This window comes from Phaseolus vulgaris, chromosome 10 (genome assembly GCF_051622355.1).
Source record: "Phaseolus vulgaris cultivar YP4 chromosome 10, ASM5162235v1, whole genome shotgun sequence".
In the NCBI taxonomy this organism is placed as follows: domain Eukaryota; kingdom Viridiplantae; phylum Streptophyta; class Magnoliopsida; order Fabales; family Fabaceae; genus Phaseolus; species Phaseolus vulgaris.
Window position 1 is genome coordinate 5,174,063 of NC_143507.1, and position 12,307 is coordinate 5,186,369.

The following is a 12,307-nucleotide window of genomic DNA, read 5'->3' on the forward strand; positions in this document are numbered from 1 at the left end:
GCAGTTTTTGTTTTTTTTTTTTTTATTTCGGGGTCAATGTTCCTTTTTTTAGGAAAATATAATTTTAAAAATATAATTTTTTGAATATAGTTAAGTTATTAAATTATTTATACGAGAAATACTTATATTAATATTTCGAAATTTAATAAATAATTTTAAATTAAGAATTAAAATAAATATTAGGAAATTTAGAATGTTATAAACCTCTTAGAATTAATATCAGGATTTCTACAATTCCAGATTATATTAAAACCAACGTCGATGTTTCCCAGGTGATTTAATATTGATTTGAGGACAAGACATTTTTGAATTATTTTATTCATTCAAAAATTAAAAGATAATATTGAACTATTTATTTAAAGGATATGATTTTGTGATTTAGATGATTCCATTCACTATAAGCATCAGGAAGAAAATGTATTTTTTAAGTGCTAATTGATCATTTAAATTTTTATTATTTTCTTTTAACGTTGTTTTCCATTGCTCCTTTTTTAATCTACAATTAATTATATTTATTTCGTGTTATGTATGTTGTTAATATTCATTTATATTTAATATTTTACAGTAAATAATTATACATAAATATAATTTTGAAAATATACCAATAATTTTCAGTAATTATTTTAGTTATTAATAACTATTTTATTGTTAATAAGTATAGTACAAGAAATAATCACAAGGAGGTGAGTCTAAATTTAATTATATTTATCTTATCTTCTAAGTACACATTCTCGTTCTTTTTTATTGATTATGAGATTCGTGTTCTGTATTCGTTTCCCATCAGATTTTAAATGTTAATGAAATATTTTTTTGTATTAAAAAATTATAAAAAATAGAATATAATATTATAAAAAATACAACTGTTGAATACATATTTTTTTTTTATATCAAATTTTAAAGAAAAAAATTGTAATAGCATAAATATTAAGATAAAGTATCAAATAACAGAAGCATAGATGTCAAGTAGGTATAGAGAAGATTTGAAAACAACTACAAGATAAATATCAAATAAAGAAAAAATGAAAAGTTATATGTAAAAAAAATATTCTCCAATTTAAATCACCAAAGAGAAAATAATAATTATTTTAAGTTAACTAAATTAAAGGTATTTTAATAATTTAGAATAAGATTGAGTAATACCGATATCATACTACATTAATGTATTTGTTTTTATCAAAATCGGTGCAACTTCAAATGATAATTTTATAGATCAGTTTTCTTCACAACTACTAAATTTCCTACAAAATAAAAAAATATATTCACAAAATTAAATTTATTATTATAATAAATTTGTTTTTTTAATAATTTCAATTATCAAGAATATATTTACCACATTATTAATTTCAATATTAAATGCATATTTCTAACATTAACTTACATAATTAATTAACATTTATTACTTAAATTTCCAAATTTTATTATCAATAAATTTTCTAGCAGTTGATTAAGTTAATAAATTAATTTTATTTAAATTAATTAATTAATTTTTAAAGTTATATTTAAAATTAACATATTTTAAATTTGCAATTAATTTTTAAATTCCATATTAATGTATTTTAAAAAATTTGGTTTCAATCTTTAATTTAAACTTATTTATTAAATTTCAAAGTATTATTCTAAATATTTCTTCTACAAATAATTTCAGTTAATAATATTTGAATCCAAATTCAATAGTAACTTTAGTACTAAAAGAATCTTATTTCAAAATCTTACTTTTCAGTTTTTAATTTTTTTTCTTATGAACTTCAATATTTATAAGATTAGTCAATATTTATTTGTTAATAAATAAGAAAAACCAAATTAATATATCTATTATATAGAATAGTATATACGAAGATACTGGTCCACCTCCATATATTTCATAGCCTCTTCCATGGAAAAAAAAAACTTGTAATGCTAGACTTCCATATTAGCAAGAATAAGTGCCGAAGAATGATAAGAAAAACACATAGTTGAAGTACTAACTCCCTCTTAAACCATATATCATGTTTAGTTTAATTGTGCAAACTATATTATAAAATAAAAAAGTGGTAGTTAAATTTTATTTATTTAAAATTAAAATTATGACAGTTAAAATATCACATTATATTCTACATAATGGTGTCAGAATCTTTTCAATGAATTAATTTACGACAGTTATAATCGACACTACTTACATATAAAAAATCGTCATAATGTTAAAGTGGTGCGTATTACAATGAGTAGCGTGAAACTGCCACATTAAATTTTGTGACAGCCATTTCTATGACGGTTTGGGAAACTGCCACAAATTTACACACGAATATTGTGGCGGCTACACTTTATACAAAAATAACCGCCACAATATACATTGTTTCTTTTGGAGTAATAGTCTTCAAAGTTTTGTTTAATTTAATATGTAATTTGAACTCTAACGACTTTCACAGTTAGTTTTAAAATAAATTTAAATTATATAAAATATAATTTTATTCACCATTAAAATACTATGAACAATGAAAAAAAAAAATATCATCCCTCATATGTAATAATATCAGCATGTATAAAATTTTCTAAATTTTCGTTTCCATAAAATGTTATGTCTTCTCTCCTTGTAGCTATTAATTAATCTAATTTATTGATGTTATTGTTATTTTTTTTCTTAAATCAAATTAGAGTATTAAATTGTTTATTTTTCTTTTCTCTTCCAAATTTACTATATTTTACATGAATCTAAATTAAATATTTATTTAAATATTTTTTTAATCATTTTTTATATAATTATAATTTTCATTTTTCTTCTGTTAAACAGTTAAAACTTACAATCATTATACAATGTATAAATATTGCTTATTAAGAAAAAAAATCCCACTAAAAGTTAAACCATACCAAGTTTGCTTAAACAGATTGTTAATCGAACTGGTTTAACACCTATAAATAGTCATAAAAGTTATCTAATAGGTTTGTACATGTGTAAAACTACGTATACACATGTTAATTTGGGCTTAAAGTAAAATAAAAACACCTTATACATCCAAATAAAAAGAGACAATCAACACCGATTTAAAATTTAGTTATGCCATATATATCACTATCAAGTCATCTATCATATATAAACTAGCAATTAATTGCATATACACATAAATTTACATGCTTTAAAATCTAAACGATCATACATCTTCAGCTAAGATCGAAGCATCATCATGATTAGCCAATTATCTTCTTCTTATATGGTATGCAACTTTTGTTATCAATATTCTATTATTTTACCCTTTCATTTAAATCTTATTTGATTCACGTGTTTTTACCACATGAATAACATTGGATACATATTTTCATGGCTAATGTTAACGGATTATGTGTAGGTTAACATGAAGATTCTCTCTAAAGTAGCAATAATTTTATTATCAATGATGATGTTGCTTCCTATCACAACACACTCAATTGTTGTAGAGTCCAATGAAAGTTATATCAAATCAGCTACTTTTTTGTCCGAAGAGTTTGAAGTGGGACCAGGAAAAATTGCAGTGAAAACATTATTAGATATTGACTTTCCAAAGGGTCACATTGGGGTCAAGAGTTTTGATGTTGAAGTAGTTGATGAAGATGGTAAATCTGTACCTTTGTATGAAGCTTACCTTCATCATTGGTTTGCTGTAAAATATATTGAAAATATCACCTTGTCACACTACATTAAACAATCTCACGACCTTCGCAGTGGTATCGAATTTGAAAGGAATGATGGTATGTGCCAAGGTTTTTTGCTTCCACATTATTGGGGTCTGGGAGGAGAATCACGAGGAACATCCTCAAATCTTCCAGATCCTTTTGCAGTTGAATTAGGTAATCCTACAAAATTAAAGGATGGGTTTAAAGAAAAATGGTTATTTAGCATCATGGTTATTGATACCCGTGGTGCACATGATAGAAAAGGTTGTTCAGAGTGTAGGTGTAAGCTTTTAAATCTCCCAAAGAACTTTTACAATGTTACAATGGGCATTAATGGTCAATTATTGTCAAGAAATTATAAAGGAGGACTCTTTTGTTGTCAAGATAACTTACAATGCAAATTAAGAAATGATTTCCATGGCCCACCAAGAAAGCTTTCCCTAAGATACAAAATAAGGTGGGTTGATTGGGATGAACACCAGGTGCCTCTTAGGTTCTATATACTTGATTCAACTGATCGTGTAAGATCAAATGGTTCTACACTAATTCACGATTGTCAGGTAGATGCTTTATTCAATATATACTATATTTTACAAATATAAGAAAAAATTTGAAACTCACTTATATTCTAAACAAAACTATTAGGCTATTAATTACATTTTTTTGTGGATAAGTGAGTAAGATAAAATTCTCAATTTGTTATAGGCAGAATATACTATTCCAAGAAATCATAACAGTGACTCCCCTCATGTTAAGAAAGCAAACATCCCAATGACAAAAGGTGGCTATCTTATATATGGCACTGCTCATATGCACACCGGTGTTGTCAATACTACTTTATATGGACAGGTAATATTTGAATTTATTTTTTGTATTCCTATCTAATATATATCATGTAGATAGCCTTATGTTAAATTTTTTGTTCTTCATAAATTTGTTAGTAATAAGATTTGTTGATAAAGAAATTAACTATTTTAATGCATCCTCTCTAAATTTATGTTTTTGCTTAACTTAGGATCGAAGAGTTTTATGCACTTCAAATCCAAAATATGGATCTGGAAAAGAAGCAGGAAATGAAAATGGTTACCTAGTTGGAATGTCAGTTTGCTATCCAACACCTGGTTCTATCAAGATTAAAGACGGCGAAATTCTAACATTAGAATCCATATACGAAAACAAGTTTCGTACTGGGGCTATGGGGCATTTCTATATTTACTTAGCAGATCAAATACCAAACAAAAATTTGACAATTTGATGTGAACTATTTATTTATCTTTCTATAATAACTTATTTAATTTGTAGTTTACATGTAATCCGTAAATAGTGGTTCTAAATTATCACTATGTGTATTAATGTTGTTTTACTTTTAATCCATTGTTTGGTTTATGATTGTGTTACTTTGGGTACACAGTGTCTTGTGGATGTATATATATAATCATCTATCGCAATCTTTGTTATGTTAACAAGATACTAAAAATATAATATACCAATTGAGCTTATAATTTAAAATAAGATGTTGTGAACCTAGTGCCAATCTAAGTTCAAGAATAATGAAAGAATTTTGCAATGTGAACTACAAATCGCTCCAAAATGAAGATGATGAAAAAAAGAACAAATATAAAGTTGGAAATGAATAAGCGATTATATTACGAAAGATAAAGAATTTTTGTAGTATAAACACTTTTTGTTTACATATATCTAGCTATGCATAAAATTCACTCTTAGGAGAAGTAAAATGTATATAAAGATTATTGTTTATGAGACAAACTAACGTACCTTCGTAATGTTGGAGTTGAAGCTTATGTTAGATTGTAATTGTTGAATCCAACCCTCATAAACAAATGAACACTTTGTGTTTCTATTGTGTGTGTCATTTATTTGTATTATTTCTTCATGATGTTAAAGTGATCTTTACATATTATTGAAGAAAGTAGTTAAACTAAACTTGGTAAAGAGATCATTTCAACTAGTTAAAATGGTAGTTAAATATGTTAAAGTGTTATTGGTTGAAGGTCTTTTGAACAATAGCAAGAACTTTAAGAGGTTGAATTGTCGATTTAATATGCTAAAATTACTTAAAACTCGTTGTAGTTCTAGAAAAGTCATTTACAGTGAAAGAAAATATCTCCTGTTTTTTTGTGTGTATATATAACCATAACCATGTTTTATAATAATATTAATAACAAATATGAATCCATTAATAATATTTTGAAGTAAATACTTGAAAAAAAATAGTAGATATGTTTGAGTGTATGGAAGATTATTATTTTGAAGAGACATGATATATTCTCACACATGAACAAGAGTTGATATTAAAAATGTTTGTTCGAAATCTCATATTGACTAGAGATAAAAATCTTTCATAATATATAAGAAAGTACAAACATCACTTTTTAAACTTGTTTTATAAAGTTGAATTAGACTTAAAATTCAATGATACGATTTGTCCGAGCTATAGAATTGATTAGGTAACCTTGAGGTGAAGAGAATTTGTAATGGGTTGATCTTGGGCAAGGTGATGCCCAACCCTTCTTCTAAATCAACAGGTTCATCCAAAGGCTCATCCAAATGAAAGGCCTGAAGCAAACGAGCAAGTGTGATGAGAGTGAGTTGTGTGGCAAAAGTGGAACCAGGGCAAGCTCTTCTCCCTGACCCAAATGGCAAATACTCAAAACGCTGACCTTCATCAACTTCTCCATTCTCATTCAAAAACCTTTCTGGTGAAAACTTCTCAGCCTCCGACCAAACCCTAGGATCTCTGTGAAGCTTCCACACGTTCGCAAACACACGTGTCCCTTTAGGTACACGATACCCCTGAATGCAGCAATCTTCTCTAGCCTCGTGGGGCACCAGCAGAGGCCCTGGAGGGTACAACCTCAAAGTTTCCTTCACAACTGCTTGCAAATAAATGAGATTTTTTAGGTCACATGCTTCTACCTTTCTCTCCCTACCCACTTCATCTTCAATCTCTTCCTGTGCTCGCTTCAAAGCCTCTGGATTCTTCATCAGCATCGCAAGTATCCATGTCATTGTCGTCGATGTTGTGTCTGACCCCGCTAACACAAGATTCTGAATATACAAACCCACTTCCTCAATAATAACATCAACGTTAATGGTTACAGTAAGAGATTAATTGTGATTTCAAAATAAGTTTCTATGAATGATAATGAACCCAATTATTTAAGTAAAATGTTATAATTGAGAATACTCTCACAAGCAAAATAGATAAATATTTTAAAAATTTGTAGAAATATATATATTTTTATGTTAGGACACTTCAATTTACACGTATAAACATGCAACCAAATTAGAAAGTTGATAAAAGTGTAAATGGGATGAATTATAATATATATATATATATATATATATATATATATATATATATATATTACAAGAAAATGAAATAGAAACCCATTTCTAAAAACCAAAATATTTAGTTCCAATAGTAATTAAATTAGAGATTATTTTAGAAACTAAAATAATGATTTCTAAATTAGTTTCTATTATTATTAAATAGTTTCTAAATTGGTAGTAACCAAGGTTTTAACTACCAATTATTTAAAAACTATTTAACAATACTAGAAACTAATTTGGAATCAATTTTTTTTTAGTTTCTAAAATGGTCTCTAATTTAGTTATTATTGTAATTAATTATTTTGATGTCTAAAAATTAGTTTCTATTTCATGATTTTCTTGTAGTAGTGTGTATAAATGCTGAAATATAAAGTTAAAAATAATAAAACGAGTTAATTTGTCTATTTTATTTTTAATTTGCAAAAACTAAGTTGAAACCACTTGATTAACGTATATTATATAATATATAAATTTATATTTTTATTAAATAAATAAATGGAATTATTATTTTAAAATGTTAAATCATTCCACTATAATAAAAAATTAAAACTTAATTGGGAAGTGTTCATAATTTTAAATTATATTCTTTAAATAATATAATAAATAAATATAATTTTTTAAATATGTATATTTTTATTTTAATGTTAATATTTTATAAATATAATATATTTTTAGAATAAAATAAAAATAGGTTAATAACCAGCTGACCAGTGTGTTTACTTATCTAATAAACAGTATTAACATTAAAAGAAAATATCCATTTAACCACTCAATAAATGAATATTTAAAATATTTTTTTAATTTAAAATATTAGTTAAAGGGTGGCTAAATCAATGTTTTTATATTAAGTCAAACAAATCGTTTTCCTTTGCTCATTTCCTTTTCTATTCATTTTGGATTTTAGTGGGGGCAGGTCTCTTCTCTATATTAAATACACTTTCAATCACCACCACTAAAATCTCTTCATTGCCCTCAGATATTTCTCCCACTATACTTGTAAAAATGGTTTCTTTCTTGAGAAAGTATTCTAATATGAAACATTAATTATATGTGATAAATTCATTTTTTTTTATAATATTTATTTCAAAAAATTTATATAATTAGTAATTTGTACTTATATAAGAGTGCAAAATTTACATGCTCAGTAAAAAAAAGTCAGTGAAAATACTGTTACTTTCAAAATTTGTAACTGGGCAGAGTTTTTGAGACCGAAAATAAAATAAAAAGTTATTAGAAAAACAAATTATTATAGTTTATCACAGACCAAAAGAAAACCTAATTATAGATTTGCAGAATCTAAAAGTGGAGATAAAAGGTTTACCGTAACATTAGCTTTGATGATAGTATCACGATCATGACCAGAGAGAGGATCATCTTGAATAACAGAGAGCATGACATCAATGAAATCATGTTTCTCCAATGACTTGTTTCTGAGAGGATCACTGTTCTTATGTTCTTCAACCCAACCTCCCACAAGGCTGTCCAAATCTTTTGCAATTCGTTTCATAGATTTCAGCACTTTCCCATGCACACCAAACCATCCAAGAACTGGAATCAAATCTGAGGGAACAAACTCCCCAGATATATGCATGAACTCCTTTATAAGTTTCACAACACCATGTGCTTCTGCATCATCCACATCTTCCAAATAACTGAAATACCTGTTCACCAACATGTCAATTTTGGTACACTTTTGAGCTCAACATAACAAACAATTTTCCAAATATATGCATATACCTTTTCCCAGCGATCATCTTTATGATGATATTGAAGGTGAAGCGTTCCAACCACTCACTTATTGTGACTTTAACATGAGTTTTGCCTCCAAGATACAACCAAAGGTCCTTCACCAAAGTATCAATCTCAGACTCATAAACATGGCTCAGGAATTGTAGGCGGCGAGCAGAGAGCAATTCGAGCATGGTGAGCTTTCTGATCTTGGTCCAGTATGTGCCATAAGGGGCAAATCCAAACCCTGCAAAGTTGTAACCAAGATGCACACCATGGCTTGACTTAGGGCGTGAGGCCAAGACTTTGTCATTGGTGGTGAAGCACTCTTTTATAGCCTCTTGGTTGCAGATCACAAGGGCAGGGTATGCCCCTAGACGGATTTGAAAGATGGGGCCATATTTGTCAGCCAAAGCAGCAAAGGTCCTAGCAAGGGGTGTTTGAGCCCCTAATAGGTGGAGGTGACCTATCAGAGGTAGGGCACCTGAGGGTTCTGGGGGTTCTGCACCCTTGCTTTTCTGACTACCCTTTTTCTTCCTCCATGTGTTGTAGATAAGAATTGTGGTTATGGCTATCACTACTAGTGTTGTTGGTTGTGAAAGGAAATCCATATTCTGGGATTTGAACTGCTGTGAAAAGTTTTAAGATAAGATTAGATGGTTTTGTTTTGTTTCATAAAAATGGCATACAAAACTATTACAATAATACTACCACTTTACAAAGTCAGTGTAAATTAATCATCATATTCATATAAAAATTAATTATTAATTGTTATAATGACTAAATTAAATATCATTTTAAAAATTAAAAAAAAATATATTTATAAATTAATTTTTATTATTATTAAATAGTTTTTAAATTGGTATCTAATTAGCAACAAAAGTTTTAACTACTAATTTAGAAACCAAAAATTTTTTAGTCTTTAAAATGATATCTAATTTAATCATATAGCAACTAATTATTTTTTTATTAAAAATTAATTTTTATTTTATGATTTTTTAGTGTATCTAAAATTTAATTAAATTTTCATGTTTTTTGATACTCAATACATTTTTATACATGTACTTCAATATTTTGGACCAAGACTATTTTTTTGGAATTAGTTATTTAAAAGTCTTCATCCCTCCCCCATAAGTAATATGAAATGAATTATTTTTAAGTTTGATTTTTAATTTGTTAATTTGAATAATTAATTTGACGCTGTTATACACTTTCAAAGTCAAGCAACTATAGAAAAAGAGTGAATATGGTATAATTAAATTCACAGGAAAATTGAGAGGAAAACGACATGAATATCACATTCACTTTAGGCAATGACTTGTTCTTCCACTTGAAACCAATGAGAAAAAAATGGTTTTATGCGAAGACTTTCTGACTTCTGAAACTGATTTTAATTTAATCAAAAGTTAATCACGACATAATCATCAAACCAACTACCAAAAATATCATTAAATTTACAATACCCTATAAGTTGTTTTTTTAAGCTATAACTAAAAGACTTTGGTATTTATTAAAGGGTTGAGATATTCCTAAAGTGTCTCCTTTATTTTAATTATTCTTTGTCGATAATTTTTTTTTTCAATACTTCTTTCCTTCCCTTTGCTTTAAGATTGAACATTTTGTTTCTTCTTCCTTTTCTCTAATTCTTGCGCTTCGATTTTCAATCGGAAGAGTACCTGTAGAAGGTACTCCGACGCTCAAGTAAATGTTTAGTATTTGGGTGCAATGATTGTTAAAATAATGATGTTTCTTTATTTTTGTTGTTGTGTTTATTTATAGTATATTGTCGAGCCTAGATCAACACGCATGTGCCAAAATTAGTTATTGCATTACCTAATTGCTAATCATGATACCTTCGTTTGGTACCGGATACTGACACGTCCTGGGTCATTCGACTTCTAACAGTACACTTGTCCCCTAGGCTTGAAAAAAAATATTTCTGAAGAGTCTTAATATGACCTCTATGATTCGGTCGGGTATAGTCGTCCCGCTGGGATCCATACAAATGATTTTTGTCATGATGGGACTGAGCCCTACCATCTATGCTTTTGCGGGCGCCTTCCAGAAGGTTCATTTGGTAGAAAAATTTGAGTCGTGTGTTTAAGATAAGGATCATGAAATATGAAAAGATCTAATGGCCAAGGTATGTGACGTTTCCTATGCTGAAGTTGGGCTCCTATAAATACATAGTCTCTTACTCTTCAGAGTTTCCTTAGCTTTTCTCCGACTTCCAAACCGTTCATTGTGAGGAGGTGTTTTCTCTTCATTCTGAAAGGTTAGTCATGACTTCCTCTGAGTCTTCTCTTCTTTTTGTTTTTGTTCCTTTTCTTCTTAGTCTTAGTCCCCTTGGTCTCCCTCTTTGAGGACCCTGTTGCGGTTGACTCTTTTAGGAAGGAAAAAGGTGGCACTTCTTTCACTAATGGGGAAAGGCTAAGGTAGGAGGATTTTGCACATGATTTAACTTTTGAAGCATCCTATGAAATTAATCCTATCTGTTTAAGCCACCCTATTCATCTAGCTATAACTAACCCTTTTGTTTCAAATTTGAATTCAGTTGTGAGCCAAGTAGGTTGTGGCTTGAAGGCCCTGTTGGGGCGGGGGGTGCAGGCCCTGTTGGGGCGTAAGGAAGAAACCCAACTGTTTACTTGGGAAGCCCAATCTATCGTGAGAATCCCAGAGAAAGTGACGCATAGTCTGGACCAAGGAAAAAAGGGAGACCAAGGGGACATGGAATCAAATGGTTATTCAGAAGTTTCTGGGGCTGTGAGGGATGTCAATATGGTTTGCGGTGCTGCTGCATCCCTCATAAGCGACGAAGAGATCGAGGTTGGGAGGGGAGTTTCATTAGTTATGTTGCAAGAGGAACAAGGGAACGCTCTAGTTAACGGTGAAGGATTGCGTCTTGACTTTGAGAACACCACACACTCAAAGGAAGTGCATCTCTCAGTGCAAAAGGAACAAGTAAATTCTCCTTCTCTTCCTGAGGGTGGGAACTGCAACCAAGCGAGCAATCTTCAAGTAAAGGTAGGGGATGGGGTTGTTTATAGTGGGGTTGTTATTGAGGATCGCGAAGAGAGTGCCTTGATGGGAGGGAAGGAAGGATCAGTTCTGAGGTTCAACTTTTCTATCTCTAAATGAATTCAGAGGCACCGATAACTGTGGGAATTGGGTGATTGCATCGCCCAACCTCAAAGGATCCTTTCGAATGGAGTGGAAAGTCCACAAGTTGGTTTCTGTTTGTCGTCGAAGGTGAGTATAAACTCTAATGCAGTATCAGATGGTGGTATAGCTATTTGTAACTCTAGATTCTAGAATGTTGATGATCTTGATTTACCTGTTAATCTATGGGAGGTTAAAAAAACAACTTGGGGTAAGGTGTGATGGGGAAGAGGAAGAGGAAGAAATTGTTAAGGAGCTTGAACGGATGGAATTAAGGGATTCTGAAGTCTTGGTAATGTTTAAGAAAGGGAATAAGGGGGGTTCTCTATGATTATTGTTAACTTGAACATAGAGGTTTAGGGAGGGGGGGGAGGGGGGTACTAAAGCTAAGTACTTGAGGAATGCTTTTTCTAAAGAAGGTGCGAAGGTGGTTTGTTTACAA

At 29.4% G+C, this 12,307-nt stretch overlaps 2 protein-coding genes across 2 annotated transcripts; one reads left to right on the top strand and one right to left on the bottom strand.

The window, feature by feature from the left end:
- Positions 1 to 3,326: 3,326 nt before the first annotated feature.
- On the top strand, positions 3,327 to 4,879 carry LOC137819134 (uncharacterized). The gene is made up of 3 exons (XM_068622896.2): positions 3,327 to 4,184; positions 4,330 to 4,473; positions 4,640 to 4,879. The coding sequence occupies exons 1-3, from the start codon at positions 3,327 to 3,329 to the stop codon at positions 4,877 to 4,879; spliced, it is 1,242 nt and encodes a 413-aa protein (XP_068478997.2).
- Positions 4,880 to 5,930: 1,051 nt separating this feature from the next.
- LOC137819233 (cytochrome P450 CYP82J17) lies at positions 5,931 to 9,409 on the bottom strand. Its single transcript, XM_068623018.2, has 3 exons — positions 8,716 to 9,409; positions 8,300 to 8,639; positions 5,931 to 6,693 (listed from the first exon to the last, which is right to left on the bottom strand). Exons 1-3 carry the CDS (start codon positions 9,315 to 9,317, stop codon positions 6,055 to 6,057), a joined length of 1,581 nt encoding a protein of 526 aa, XP_068479119.2. The 5' UTR covers positions 9,318 to 9,409; the 3' UTR covers positions 5,931 to 6,054.
- Positions 9,410 to 12,307: the final 2,898 nt, after the last annotated feature.

Bases quoted from the DNA above. Each gene is read 5' to 3' on its own strand.
- LOC137819233 (XM_068623018.2), bottom strand. From the start codon at position 9,317: ATGGATTTCCTTTCACAACCAACAACACTAGTAGTGATAGCCATAACC. The intron at 8,640-8,715 runs GTATATGCATAT...GTTGGTGAACAG, and splicing joins AAGATGATCGCTGGGAAAAG to GTATTTCAGTTATTTGGAAG. The intron at 6,694-8,299 runs GTAAACCTTTTA...TTGTATATTCAG, and splicing joins TCATCAAAGCTAATGTTACG to AATCTTGTGTTAGCGGGGTC.
- LOC137819134 (XM_068622896.2), top strand. From the start codon at position 3,327: ATGAAGATTCTCTCTAAAGTAGCAATAATTTTATTATCAATGATGATG. The intron at 4,185-4,329 runs GTAGATGCTTTA...AATTTGTTATAG, and splicing joins CACTAATTCACGATTGTCAG to GCAGAATATACTATTCCAAG. The intron at 4,474-4,639 runs GTAATATTTGAA...TGCTTAACTTAG, and splicing joins ATACTACTTTATATGGACAG to GATCGAAGAGTTTTATGCAC.